This window comes from Meriones unguiculatus, chromosome 20, assembly GCF_030254825.1.
Source record: "Meriones unguiculatus strain TT.TT164.6M chromosome 20, Bangor_MerUng_6.1, whole genome shotgun sequence".
NCBI classification, from domain to species: Eukaryota; Metazoa; Chordata; class Mammalia; order Rodentia; family Muridae; genus Meriones; species Meriones unguiculatus.
This window is the reverse complement of record NC_083367.1, coordinates 72,518,977-72,534,139: the sequence shown is the minus strand read 5'-3', so window position 1 is coordinate 72,534,139 and position 15,163 is coordinate 72,518,977. Positions and strand designations below refer to the sequence as shown.

The 15,163-nt window shown below is 37.4% G+C and overlaps 1 protein-coding gene across 6 annotated transcripts in view; it reads left to right on the top strand.

The window, feature by feature from the left end:
• The window catches only part of Stxbp5 (syntaxin binding protein 5), a 143,618-nt gene that overhangs the window by 33,829 nt on the left and 94,626 nt on the right, over nt 1-15,163 (top strand). For all 6 annotated transcript variants that reach the window (XM_060373214.1, XM_021658045.2, XM_021658044.2 and 3 more), the window contains exons 3-4: nt 3,282-3,363; nt 4,644-4,744. In XM_060373214.1, coding sequence (XP_060229197.1) covers nt 3,282-3,363; nt 4,644-4,744 — 183 coding nt within the window. The remainder of the gene's footprint in view (nt 1-3,281; nt 3,364-4,643; nt 4,745-15,163) is intronic.

Genomic DNA, 15,163 nt, shown 5'->3' with positions numbered 1-15,163 from the left:
CTTCGAGAACACTTTTCCTCAGAGAAGGAAGAAGGCTGCTGCTGTGTTCACTGCTTTGCTGGTTAGCTGGACTGCTAGATATCCTGGCTACGAGACTGGTGTTGCCCCAAAGAACCTGATAACTTAAGAACTAAGTCCAAAGAGGTCTACAGCCCTTTCCCTTCTAACCTTCTCTCTCTCCTACCTAGGGCCAGGGGTTTGGAAGGGAGGTAGATGTATAATGAAACCAAAATAAAACAGTTTAAAAAGTGCTCTATAACCATGTGTGTACAGTCACTGGTATGAAAGGATGTTATGATATTTGTGTCTCTGACTTGCTGTTTTATGATCTAATGTATTCTAGATTGAATTTTTATGATGTTTTGTCCACTATAAAGTAGCAGTTTAGCTTATATAACAAATAAGTTGAGTTAAACAACATAAAGGCTATTGTTTGATGAGTCCGTATGTATTGTATTTATTTATTTTTGCTTTTGTTTGTTCGTTTGTTTGTTTCAAGATAGGGTTTCTCTGTGCAGCCTTGGCTGTCCTGGACTCACTTCGTAGACCAGGCTGGCCTTGAACTCAAAAAGATTTGCCTGCCTCTGCCTCCTGAGTGCTGGCATTACAGGCGTGGCCACTACGCCCGGCCCCATGTGTGCTTTAATTCTCATTGTGCCTCAGATGTTCTTGTGGCACCTAAAGGAAATTAACAAGCTAACCAATCTATCCACCCATTAACTAGCAACCAGTCTACCCATACATTTCCTCTGGCAGGCTAGGCTTATTATATTTGCAGTAGGATTGGAATTTTTGCATACTACTAAGGGCAGAGCTACTTGCTCTAAATTTTATGTTTTGTCCATGCTATATTCATGGTGTCTCTGTCTCTTTGTGTCAGTCTCTCTGTTTCTCTCTCACACACCACACCGTAACCGTTATTTAAAGTTCATTTAAGGTTTTTGTTAAGGCACAGTAATGACTGATGCTGATGTGTCCCTACTCCATGCTCTGTCCATAGTGCCATTTTGCTGGTAGGACCCTTTGAGCTGGCTCCATGTGCATAGCACTCACTGCTCTATCCAAAGGATAAAGAGCGAAATGAACAGCTTTAAAGGCTGACCTCTCAGACTAAGGGCAAAGATTGTTTGAAGGCATAGTGCCTACAATTACATAGATGATACACATTCTGGTTTGTCACATATGGTCTTTGTTTCCCTTTGGTTAGTGCACTGGGCTGTGCAGGGTAGTTCTGCATGGGACACTATATAGCACAAGAATAAAAGCTTTCTTGATTTTGATGAAATTGACTTCTGGACTTAAAGGCATTTTCTGTGATAAAATACTGATTGACACCCCAGTTAAAGAGAATTTTCCAGGCCAGGAGGCTATTGCCCCATTGAGAATAGCTGGTTCTAGTAATCAGTTTTGTTTGTTTTTGAATCTGTTTTTGTCTATTATATTTTATCTTTTCATAAAGCAATTTCTATAATTATATAATTTGTTAAAATCTGAATTACATAAAATTTTTAATGTCTACTTTAAGAAGATGTCACAGAGCTGTTATTTACAATTTTCTGTGTTGTTCAGTGTAGTTGATATAACAGTAGATTATTGAAAAACAAATAATGAGAATTTTTGGTATATGTGTTACTGGAGATCGAAGCCCAGGGTTTGATACAAACTAGACAAGCTTGTAACATGAGCTACATCCTCAGCATTTGGTTTTTGAAAATCAAGTCTTTAGTTGACTTCAAGCTTGATATCACCCTGCCTCTGAGTGCTGGAGTTACAGGCATGTTACACCACATGTAGCTCATCAGACTCTTAGTGCTACATTTATGCCTCATTGCTAGTATCTTTTGAAGTTCTGCAGGGACAAGGCTGATCTGGAATTCTTATAGTTGTATAGTTACGGCTGTGTTTTACTTCTGAAAACCAACTCTGAGCTCCAGGTAGCAGACCTAAGCTCAAAGAACATGCCTTTGACTAATGCCAAAAATCAGTGGCTGCAGAGATGATAGTTCAATGGGAAAAAAAACAAAACAAAACACATTTGTTTTTTTATGAGTGATGCCCTGAGGTTATTGCATAACAAGAAAAGAGAAGTAAACAATATAGAATTTAACTGATGTTGCATTTGTTTTTTGCCTTAAGCAGAACTTCATGGCATATCTTATTAGAATATAAAATTGTCTGTGCTTCTGAATGTAAGTGTTCACACAGAGGTCTGGAGTTTATTAAAACTCACCAAATGTTTTAACCTTGTCTTCTTACTTTGCATTATTTATCAGCTACCAAAAATAGATTAGCCATGTGTTAAAATGACTGTGTTCTTATCTCAGGTTAAAGAAAGTATAATGCATGCAACACTACCTCACAGAAAATTCTGGAAATGTGTGTGGTTTTTGTTGTTGTTTTTGTTTTGATCTTTATTCAATGTATCTAAGAGAATAGGGTTAGGAATGTAACCTAAGAATACGTACTGAACATGCACAAAAGCAGGCTCATTCCAAGCACTTGGGACAAAGGAAAAGAGGAACTGGGGACCTAGGAGCCATGATGCATATTCAGGCTGGATGCTGCCACTTCCGGGTGTACAAGGAGCCTGTTAGTGAACTTCTGTGCTTCCTTTTCCTTGTCTAGGTTAACTGAGGGATAAAAATGTACTCTTGCTGAATTATGATGCGTAAGTGAATTAATTTATATGACATTTACAGTAATGCCCAACAAATAGAGATATAAGTTAATGTGTGCTTTTATATGTGTACAGTCTAGGTAGTCTCTCCCTATCCATGCAAGCCAAATAGCATTGAAACAGTGATTGTGATACTCATTGAAAAGATGACTATATAGTTAGTTCTTGATTATATCTTTAGTTTAAAAATGACACTGTAGGATTGAAAAATGGCAATAAAAAATGTTCCAAAATGACATTTGCCAAAATTAGTTCCTGAAGGTCACCTACCCTTTGCCTCTTGTGATTTTAAGAGGAATGAATGGTTTAGGCCAAAATAAAGTTAGATTAATTGTCCTTATATTATCTTGGTTTTGCATATTACTGACTTTAATGCTTTATATTTTTTTTCTGGAAAGAACAGTTTTTCTGTTTATTTTAAATCTATCAGTTTTAAGACTTGTGATTATTAAAAAAGGAAAAATAAAGAAAGCCCTGATCATCTCAGCCTCATTAAGTGGCCTGGATTGAATATCAGGTCATCAGAATATTTATTAGTCAGATAACCTAAAAGTTTCTTTTAAAAATTCACATGCTAAAAACTCCTTAATGGGACTAATGGCAGCTTTGGTCGTCCAGGAGTGGAATGTTATTGCCAGCATGACAGTGGAGCGGCAGTAATTCAACTCCAGTTCCTGATTAATGAGGTTAGTGACTTGTGTTTATTCCTCCTACTTGTAGCTGAAGTTAGAACACATCTGCTTTTGCACATTGCTTGCATATACTCATATTTAAGTATTTAAACAAAAATGTACTTTCTTGTGAGTCAGATGCGGTCATAATTCATTTTAGGGTGCCACCACAGATAGTTGTATAAAATGTTTCTTGGAATACTGTTCCAAGTAAAATAGTGTGGGTACACCTGATAGTATACTTTAACTATTATGTTGAGGCTTTTGAGAGTTACTTAACATTAAAAAAAAATCTGTATTGAAATAGTGCTAAACACAGCATTCATTATAGGTAAGGGAAAGCACTTTAACAAAATGCTTCAAAATATATCCAGGGAAGCAGCTTCCATTTGGAAGTGTGTTGTGTTGCTTGCTGGCTTTGTTTCTAAGAATGCAAAGTGTGAAAGGAGATAAAGAAAATATTGGAAACTGATTGCAGAGACTGTTTGGGAAAGGCAACACTTTCTTAACATTTGAGGATAGTCTATGGACATACTTTCTGCCCTAAATGCTTAGGATCTGTGGAATAAGTCCAAAATAGGAATGAAAGATGGACCTGTAAGATGGCTTGGTGGACAAGTACCTTAGTAAATTTGGACAGTTCACTAAACCCTTAGTCTGCAGATTGACCGACCCTCCTTTTTATTATCACTGTCTTCTTTAGAGCTTTAATGAACACATACAGAGGTCCTTGCTCTGAAAATTCTGTCTTGCTGTGTGTGGGCAAGACCGAGCCACCTTTGTGGCTCTTGTGCCATTCCTTTACGCCCAAGTGATACTATAAATTAACAGGGTGCTTTACTGTGACCAGTTAGTTAGGGTTCTCAGTTATTCAACGTTGATACTGTCATTACTGTTATAACTAAGGAAAGAGTTTCCATTAGTATTGTCTTACATAAATAAAATGAGGTCACTTTATTTTCTATTTTGTTTTTAGTCAAGACAATATCTGTACTAATGACCAAATAATTTAGGATCTGATATCTAATAATTTTAGAGATTTTAACCCTACCACCAGATCCTAGTATGCTTTTGTATTATAAGGTGGTAAATTAGTTAAAAAGTTAAGACATTAATATAAATATGTATCTATATAACAGACTCATCTCTACCTGCTGTTTAGAATTTGGGCAAGGCAAATATTTCTTAAAATTATAATCTATTGACAAAAAGTTTTCACATTTAAGAAGATATCTTGGCAGCTATGTGGAAAAAGATTTTGAAAATTGTCCCATATAAAATACTTTGTTTTCAAGGGAGCCCTTGTGAGTGCCTTGGCTGATGACACCTTACACTTATGGAACTTACGTCAAAAAAGGCCCGCCATACTACATTCACTTAAATTTTGCAGAGAAAGGTAAGGATTCTCTGTCTTCATACAGATAGAACATTTGCTATTTCATCTTGTTGCAATTCTTGAACAATATTCTGGACTCGGGCTAATAAAATTACTTTATCTTAGTAATGTCTTCTAGATATAGTCACGTTCTTCTGTGCTATGGGGTAGGGGTGGCTAGGACTTCAACATATAATAGTGGCTGGTTTAGCATGAACGGAAGTAATTTACAGCCAAACAGAGTGCAGGGTAGAATTGAACAATAAAAATAAAAAGTAAATGTATTTTTAAAATTCAGAGATAAGACACAGTTTATTTTTTCCATATAATTAGTATGTAGCGTATTATGCCATCACCAGGTTCAGAGCCTTTCAAAGATTAGTCTGCCATGTAAGTTTTTATTAATTAATTAGTCCGTCATATGATTCGTTATTCTTTTAGGGGTATGTGTAATGTTCTTACTGTAGACTGTAAGAAGTAGTTTCAATGTCAAAGGATACATAGTGACAGCAGAGTTCTTCCCCAAAAGAATCATAATATCTCTCTCTTATTTTTTTCTAGAAGTAGTTACAGTATAGGTATAAAGGTGAAAAAATATTTATGAGCTTCTTTTTTCTTTTTAATGAGAAAGGACATTACATAGTCTTTCCATAACTTGTTTCCTTTAATTACATACCAGATAAGTTATCCTCTATCAGTACTTTTAGATCTCTTTTGCTCATTTTCATAATTACATACTCTCATATTGTGTGGAAGTATTATAATGTGTTCATTGAGTCTCCATCATAGACATTCATAGCATTTTCAGAGTGTTGTTCCTTTTGCTTTATCTTGCTATACTATATGATTATGTGTGTGTGTGAACATATGTAACTATATCTAAAAGAGAAATTTCTAGAAGTAGAATAGTTGGTTTAAAATATCTCTCACGGTAAAATTTGTGAGCTTTATGTGTTGACTGAAGAGGTCTTCTTTCCAATTTTATTAAATACTCTCCTCTGTATGTTTTTAAAGAACTTTTAAGTTTTCATTATTATCCTTCTTCTTTGATTCATATGGTACTTGCTTTTGGCAAGAAATATGAATTAATATATAACCTCCACAGTTTGTGGGAATAGTCTAGATTTGTGTGTGTTTCGTTGTTGCTGTAGAAGCAGTAGTAGTAGTTGTAGTAGTAGCAGGAAGAGGAGGAGGAAGAGTTGACTTTAAAGTCACTTCTTTTGTCCAAGGATTAACGTATGTTCCTCTTTTGATGAGTGTTAAGTTCACCTGTCAGATTACATATACAGGTCAGTCTGACTCTGGGCTCTGCCAGCAATAGCCTTCCACACTAGAGCAAGGCAAGCTAGAGTAGCTTTTGAAAATACAGCATCTCACAGTGCAATCAATCTGAGGGCAAATCTACATTAACTGGGAGTAGATGAGAATACAGAGTAGGCCCAGCAAGAGGCCAGTAACTGTTGCTGGTTACATCTTGTTTGGAAAGGCAAAACATGTAAGTTATATCAGTTCAGCCATGCTTGCTTCTAGAAGGGCAGAAGTGAAATAAAATTTACTAACAAAGTTGATGGAGAAAACAAAAGCAAAAGTTGTTTTCTATGTCTTGACTTCTGCACAGAGTTCTTTAATCTGTTTGCCAGGGAAGGCTTTATGTCGTTTCAGTGCCATAGACTATATGTTAGATGGACATTTGGTCTCAATACTCAGCCTCTCACCAGTGCCATGCCCCAGTGGAGCTGGAGAGCTAGCAGGAAGGTTGTCACACTCAGATAATTTTGGCCCCAAGAAGGCATTTAGCAATGTCTAGAGACAACTTTCAATGTTACAGGTAAGAGGAAAAGTGCTGCTGGCTTCTAGTGGGTAAATGCCAGAAATTTTACAGTCCCTGCTACAGTACACAGGATGGCACCACAACCAGGGACAACCATGGTCCAAAATATCAGAAGCATCAAAATCAAGATACCCTAATTGTAGCAAGTTAATATGATGATATTTGGTCATTGTTGTGATGTAGACATTCTTGTAAACTACTCTTGATTAGAACTTGCTAGGAGCATGAACTCTAGCAGAATATCTTTGATGCCATTTGTCTGTGAAATGCCATGTTTTATTTGGGCAGAGGAGAACGGAAGTACATTGTCCAGGCTCACAAGCATATTCCGCATGGGACACCTATGAAATACTGTTAATGCAATAACTGAACATTGAGGGACTCACGATCAGGAGCTGATGATAACTAAATATGGAGGTTGTTTGCATAGCAGTATTTCTAAGAATAGTGTTACAGTTCTGATATGGAGTCCTTGTTACTCTTGTCCCATCCAGTTCTAGAAGAATGCCCCACAGCTGTGAGCCCATTTTTTGTGAGAGAGTAGGCCATTGAGTATTGGGTCTTTAATATATTATCCCTTGCCACTTCCTGTTGCTCACTCTGCTTCTTGTTTCACATCAAGTGAAGAATTTTCTTGGTTACATGCTCCTTCAGCCATCAGGTTCTACCCAGTCATGTGGGGCAAACCTACTATTAACTGAACCTTATGTAGCTGTGAGTCCAATGAATCTTTCCTCCCTTAACTAGCATTTATTGTGTACTTTGGTCACAGTAATGAAAATTAATTAATACAGAGTCTCCAAAAAATTGTAGGCATTGATGGGGAGTGGCAAGCCAGTCTAACATGCATTGGTAGATAAAAGGTCCCTTTGTGAGAAGTGCACAAAAGTGGCTTTTCTCAGTAAAGCCAGGTGTCTGTTGTCTTCCACCACCACCCCCTCCTTGACTGGGCACTGCTTAGTAAGACACAGCTTGTCAGCATGCACAGTTGAGTGCCAATGTTGTAAAACTGACAAGTGGAGTGAACTGATGGATTTCCCTATTCTAGCCCTGTAGGATGGTTATCCACAGAATGTGCAGAAGGAGGTAAGCCTGTTCAAAGTTCAGGTCCCCTGAGGTGTTTAGGAGGGCAGTAGGAAACAAGAAATCGAGGCAAGACTAAATGTTTCTGGCAAGACTAAATGAATCATCCTTTGGAAGATTCCCTGTGATGGCTGTGAACAGGTGGAGTGATAGAACTCAGCTTAGCTGTGGGCCCTGGTCTTCATGAACAAGTTGTGTTCTGTTACTGCTTCATTTGGCTGCCAGGTGAGAGGCATTGGCCCAGAGCTTGGTTTTCCTCAGCACTAGGCTGTTGACATGGGGAGATGGAATAAAGTGTTTGCCTCAGCTGTGGGGCTGCCCACTGCAACAGTGCTTCCATCTGAGTGCTTTGGCATTCAAAACCTCCCATGGTGCTCTGAAGATTTCTATAAGGTAGCTTCCCTGGCTGGGGAGTTGGTGAGGGGGACACAAATCTACCATCCTCTGCATCTCCTCCCACCTCTCATTTACAGGAATATCTTATTTGCTAAATAAAACTGTTTCATATTTGGTATTTATATTCTATATCAAACAGGATATAGTCTGCACTGTGCAATGGTAACCAATTCTCTCAAATTATCAATGACTTGCTTCAACAGTTTTTTACTTCTCTGTAATCCTTTGTGGCATTGTTGGAAATGCTATTTCTTATTGGCGTCTTTACCCCAGAATCTCTGAGGAGGAATAGTTAAGTCTTTAAAATGGCAGTTACTGAAGCTAAAGGGAAAGAGGGCATACTAAAGCCATTGACCCTTAAGAAAGATTCTCCCTTGAAGTGATACTCAGCTCTTGCACTCTTACAGCAAGGGCCATTTGCATTTTTACTTCTGAAACTTAGAAATGTAGAAGGAATATGAGAAGTGCACAACATTCTATTTTGTAAGATTGTGAACAACTGCTACCTCCAAACTGTATGTTTTGTGCATTGTTTTGTCTTTAATAATAGTTGGATTATATTTTAGTAGAAATTTCTATACATATAGTTGGAATTCTATATAATATGAATTATATTTTTCACATGCATTTTATTCTAGTTTAATTATTAAATTGTAGTATAGAAAATTACTACGTCTTAAAATTTTTAGCTTACAGTTAATGTTACACATATCATGCTGTGCAAACTCATAATTTTGATAGATTGCACTTTTGTAGAGTTTAAGAAAAAAACAGATAGTTGAGTTGCAAGTCTTTGCTTAACTCTGTGAACTTAAGAAAATTACTTTGTGCTTTGTATGTTTTCTAATTTAAAGAAAAATGTCCTCTATATGCCTTATAGTTTTTACTCTTTTATTTCTCTTAAATGTTGAACAGCTTTTTCCAATTATCCCATTTATTCTGAGGATAATTATAGAATATGTATGAGTCCTGACTACGGAGCAGATGATTGACATCATAATCAAGGAATTGGGTCTGACTTTTAGGATATTGGTCAAAGCTAAGAAGACCAGTCAAAATTCCCAGATGCCCAGCTAATGACATTTATTCATACTGAACGAATAAGTATATATTTTAGTTTCCACAAAATGATTTTTGATTTTAGATAAGAAAAAACTTAGGAATGTCTGCCTGGTTGAGCAGGCAGCTGAAACACCAGAGCTGTGTCTCCCTTCAGTTCTTGGGCTGGTTCTCAAGCCATAGCTTGTGTATAGGCAGATGGCTGCTTTTTCTTTGTCTTCCATGATTGGCCCTAATTTCTTATGAGCACACCAGCCATACTGGGTCAGTACTGATAAAATGACTTTATCTTAGTAACATCTTCCAAATATAGTCACATGCTTACATGCTATGGAACAGGCGTGGCTATGACTTTAGTATGTGATGGAGGCTATTTAATATGAAAGGAAGTAGTTTACAGCCAACCAGGGTTCACAGAAGAGGTGAATACTAAAAAGAAAAAATAAACATATTTTCAAAATTTAGAGATAAAATGCAACTCATTTTTTTCCATATAACTATAATGCCATCACCAGGTTCAGAGCCTTTTAGAGATTAATCTGCCCTGTAATTTTTACCACAGGAATTCATTTGACAGTAGTGTGAGCCATAACATTGAAAGGGATTGGTAGCAGTGATAGGTATTAGGGGGTAATTTAATGTGGTCTTTACTGCTCTGATCCCTGTTACAAATTGAATTGTGTCTATCAAAACAGTTTTAAAGTCCTCACTCCCAAATGTCATCTTATTTAGAAAATGGGATCTTTCCAGTGAAAATAAATTGATACAGCCATCACTAATGTGACTGGTGTCCTTAGAAGAGAAAAGGACAACACACACACACACAAACACACACACAAACGGGAGAGAGAGGAGAATGAATACCATATAATGCCATTTTAGAGTAATGAATCTTTAATTCAAGGAATAAAGGATAGCTGGCAATACCAGATGATAGGACAGGAGAGATATAACAAAAGCTGTTCCAGAGCCCTCAGAACTCTCTTGACGTCTTATGTCTGTCCTCTAGCTTACAGAACTGCAAGAGTAGACATTTCTGTTTGTGCTAATTTACTGTGCCATTTGAAACTTAACTTACTTCTTTTGTTCTCTGCTGGTATTGACAATCTTGTCACACACCATTGAGTTTATTCATGTGGAGGAGAAGGAAGGTCTTGGCTTTGATAGAAACTAAGAATTTGATAAGTGAAATTTCTTTTGGCACTAGCAGAATACGTTTCACTTGACTTTCACTTTGATATTTTTTTTCCTCCTTTGAAGGACATTTAATTAGGAAGAAGTCATGGATTAATAAGCAGATACAGCCACCTCCTCTACTTTTAAGACATCACTATGAATTAGAATGATCATTATTTTCAACAGTTTTAAATATTTCCATGAGTTTTGAAATAATAATATAAAACATCAAAACTAAGAATTGAAGTAAATATATAGATTCCCTATTCTGGGCTGAATTGTCTAGTATTTACCTTCATCATATAGTTCTTTCTGATTATGAAAACCTTCCAGTGAAATGTGACTTACTTTCAGGACATTAAGAAAATATTCTCCCTCCCCCTGAGGTGGGAGCAGCCTTACCAGGCCACAGAGGAAGACAGTGCAGCCAGTCCTGAAGAGACCTGATAAGCTACTGTCAGATGGAAGGGGAAGAGGACCTCCCCTATCCTTGGACTTTGGGAGGGGCATGGGAGGAGATTAGGGAGGGAGGACGGGATTGGGAGGGGCTGAGGGAGGGGGCTACAGCTGGGATACAAAGTGAATAAACTGTAATTAATAAAAAAAAAATAAAAATTTCTCACTGAAACATTATAAGGAAGACCTTCGTGCTTCAAATGCCCTAACAGTTGCATGGCAGTAGATACTGAAATATATTTTCTGTGATGAATTTTTTCTAAAACTCTGATTTATAATTTATATATGGCTGTTTCATAAACATAATGAAATCTATACACCTAAAAAAGATAATCAAGAGAGCGGACATGGGGTAAGATGATCAATCCTCATTTAGAAAGACAGATGGGATGTGCATTGAACGTATGACAGGAGTCCACTGAGCGCATCTGAAAGTCTCTAACTAGCAGTGTTTTCAAAGCAAAGACTCATAACCAAACCTTTGGCAGAGTACAGGGAATCATAGGAAAGAAGGGGAGTTAGTCTGATGGGGAAAGGATAGGAGCTCCACAAGGACCAAATATATCTGGGCAAAGGGTCTTTTCTGAGACTGACATTCGACCAAGGACCATGTATGGATATAACCTAGAACCTCCACTCAGATGTAGCCTGTGGTAGCTCAGTAACCAATTGGTTTCCCAAAGTGAGGGGAACAAGGACTATTTCTAACAGGAACTCAATGACTGGCTCTTTGGCCTCCCCACCCCCAAGGGAGGAGCAGTCCTGTTAGGCCACAGAGGAGGGCTTTGCAGCCAGTCTTGAAGATACCTGATGAAACAGGATCAGATGAATGGGGAGGAGGTCCCCCCCCATCAGTGGACTTGGAAAGGGGCATGGTGGAGATGAGGGAGGGAGGGTGGGATTGGGAGGGAATGAGGGATCAGGATACAGCTGGGATACAGAGTTAATAAAATGTAACTGATAAGAAAAAAATAAAATTAAATAAAAAATTGTTTAAAATAATTTATATATGGCTGTTTCATTTAATTGTAGATGCATCTTTTTTAATTTAAAGAGTAATAATTCATACATTCTAAAGTAAATTATGGGATATGTTCTCATACTCAGAATTTATTTCAGTTTAACTATCTTGGAAGAATCATTCATATTTAATGAAAATCACATAAGAAAAGAACTATTTGGGAATTTGAAAAATTCATTCATATAGCAACCCGGCAGGGGAAATCTACTCCCAGAGTTCACCAGGAACTGGCTGCTCTTCCAGTGTTACTTTTTTAGTGGCATAAATTAATTAACATACTAACAAAAGTTTCGTTACCACATAATACCATCATTTTACTATAATATTAACCAAACATTGTGGTGTTTTGCTTATTTATGAAGCTTATAATTTTCTCAGCAGGCATGTGAACATCACAAAAGTAAGAGCTGGTGAAGTACCATTGGCCAAAAGCCAAAAACATAAATAAAAAATATCTATACAAATCTTATGAAGATTTTGAATGAATTTACTGAGTATATTAAGCACGAATAAAAGTAATTCAGTATTGATTTAAAAATCTAAATTATAACTTGTGTTGTGATTGCAGTATTTCATCAACTCCCCCCCCCTCTTTTTTTTTTTTTTTTTTGTCTTTTAAAAGCAAAGGTTCTCATGTAGCTCAGGATTGCTTTGAACTCTGGTCCTCTTGCCTCTGTCTCACAAGTGATGGATTATATGTGTGTTCTACCACATCCCACAGAAAATACTCTTCTTTGAAAAAAGCTTAATGAAAAGTGTACAAGCCATAGAAAGGGAAGATTTGATTGGATAAAATTCAGGGCTATAACACCAGAATTTGAGAATGATATTCAGCATGGATGCAGTCAATACCTTAACCTAACTGTGATCCACAAAAAGGATTGGTTATTGGTGCCAACATGAGTCATTTAGAAAATAGATGATGACTTTGAAACTGTAAAAGAAAAGATGAGCAGGAAAGGTTGGGTAACTTCTGAGCTTAGAGAGATTAGATAGAGCTGTAAAAGCTAAAACTTTGGACAAAAGAAAAGAGATATTCAGAAAGACTGATCAGATTATATGGGGACCTTAAAATAAATTAACATTAAAAAGATTAGATGAAAAGTGGGACCGTATTATAAACTATGAACATGAGAATAGGGCCATGTATTTTATTAAATAGAAGTCCTATAAAAATACCAAAAAGAATGAACAAACAAGCCACCTTCCTTAAAAAGAACGCTTAGACAGTGGTTGGTAAAATTAGAAATAGTGTAGTTCATTGTGTTAGCGCAGGAGCACAGCCTTGAATGCTGAGTACACTGACTTTTGCACCATGTGGCTGGGCAGGAGGAATGGAGGGTAAAAATAGTGCTTCAAATTTGTGGATTTAAAATAAATTATTGAAATAATTAGATAATAATTTAAATGATTAAATTAGATAATAATTTAAATTAAAAAAAAAACCTGTCACCAGGAAAGTACTATGTAAATCCATAGTCACCTTTCAGAAAGTCTGAGGAAACTGAGTTTCTCATGGCCTGCTCCTAAAAAACAATGTTCCAGCCACTCTAGAAAAGCTGTAGCGGTGTCCATATGCTCCATGACAGTTCCACTCGTAAGTATGCACCCAAGGGACCAGGTGGGCATGGGACCTAAGCACCTGCTGGACACCTCATAGCTGCCCTTCACTGTTTAAAAACACTTTCCTCCAAGGGAGGTGTGTCTACATCCCAGGTCAGTTCCCCTTAACGTAGGAAGAGTACTCCCAGTGGGCTGGGCTTAATCAGTGAATATTTGCAATGGGCCTGGAGTCTTCCTGATGCTTAGAGTTTGAGATGGATTCAGGAAAAGGGGCCTTTCTCTGTGTTGGCCAGGTGAATCACATTGTCTGTCTAGCAACTGCAGAAGATGAATTTTTCTAGCAAACCAAATGAGCTTGGAGTAGGTTGTTTCACAGTATTTTCAGAAAGATTAGGAATGCAGCATGGCTGTCTAGTAACCTGCATTTTAGGCTTTTACGTTACTAAACAGAGAGCCTACACATGCAGGATCTAGACATTTGTCCAACAGAAACTAAAATAGCAAACCAGCCCACTAAGTTTGTAGTGATTTGTTACACAGCAGTGAAAACTAATACAGACTTTGGAATCTGAAAATGTCACTTAGCAATGAATCCTTCTGTGGTTTCATTTTGCAGACACATGTTGGTACTTTTCCTGAGGAGAAGCAAACATCTATTCAGCTGGGTACCAGTGACAGATAAAACAAAACAAGAAAACAAGATGATTCCTCCTAAGTCAAGCTTGCCGAGGCAGTGAGGTTAGAGCTCTGGGTTACAGGAGCTCGGGCGAAAGGTTGGCAGAATGTGGGTGATCCTAGAACAGCTTTATCATGGAAGAGTCCCACCCCAGAATAGGTGACCATCTTTTTACATACTTAGAATCCTCCACTCAATTGTTGTCTTCCTCTTGTCTCCTCTTACACCACCCAAACCAGTTGCATCTGAGGCAGGGTCATGTGCAGAGTGGAGAGAGGATGGAGGGGAGGGAGTGATTCTAATCTCAGGTGAGGACTACAGGCCAGATCATACGGGTTTCTGATTTGTGTTACCACTGTGCTCTAATTCCCAGATGGTAGCAGCCATACTATGCCTAGAGAACACTATTTCATAACATCATTGTAGAATGTATCTAAATGAACTTAGGACCTATGTGATGTCAGTGGTAAATAGAGTTTTACATTGTATATGTGCTTGGTGACTGGCTAAAACCCTGTAGAAGTGGTTTTTGAATGTGATAGTGGGTAGATGAGCCTTGAATGTTGAGAAACATGAGAGAAAAGCCTAAGATTGCCTCAAACAGGCTGTTTGTAGTACTCTGACACTCCTGTTTGTCAGTTGTCAGCTGAACTCAGAATAGAGGGAGAAATGTGTGAGTGGAACCTAGAGAAAGTAGTTCTTTTTTACACGGGGTAGAAAGCTTCAGAGAATTGTCTCTTTCATAGTGAATACATGATTAGCTTATGTTTGTAGTTGACATTTCCCAAGAAAATGTTGAAAGTGTGACTTGCTTCTTTATGATAAAATGTAAGAAGAGAATGCTAAATTGAAGGAAAAGCTATAAAGAGCCAGAACTTGAGTAGAATTTGCACATTGATAGAGGTGGCAAAGGAAAGAATACTTTTGAATATGTAGCCTAGAGAAAAATACAAGGTGATAACTATACTGAATGACTTGGAATCTCCCCACAGTGTTTTTTTTTTTTTTTTTTTTATGAGAGGCTCCTTTAAGAAATATAAGAAAATTCCACCATTCTAAACCAGACTGAAGACATGTGTAAAGTTTAAACATCTCATCTTTGTGTCTTAGAAAGAGCCTAAAGAGGGGGTTATGCTCATCAGATGGTGTGGTTGGTGTGCAATGGCGTGAATCCCCCTA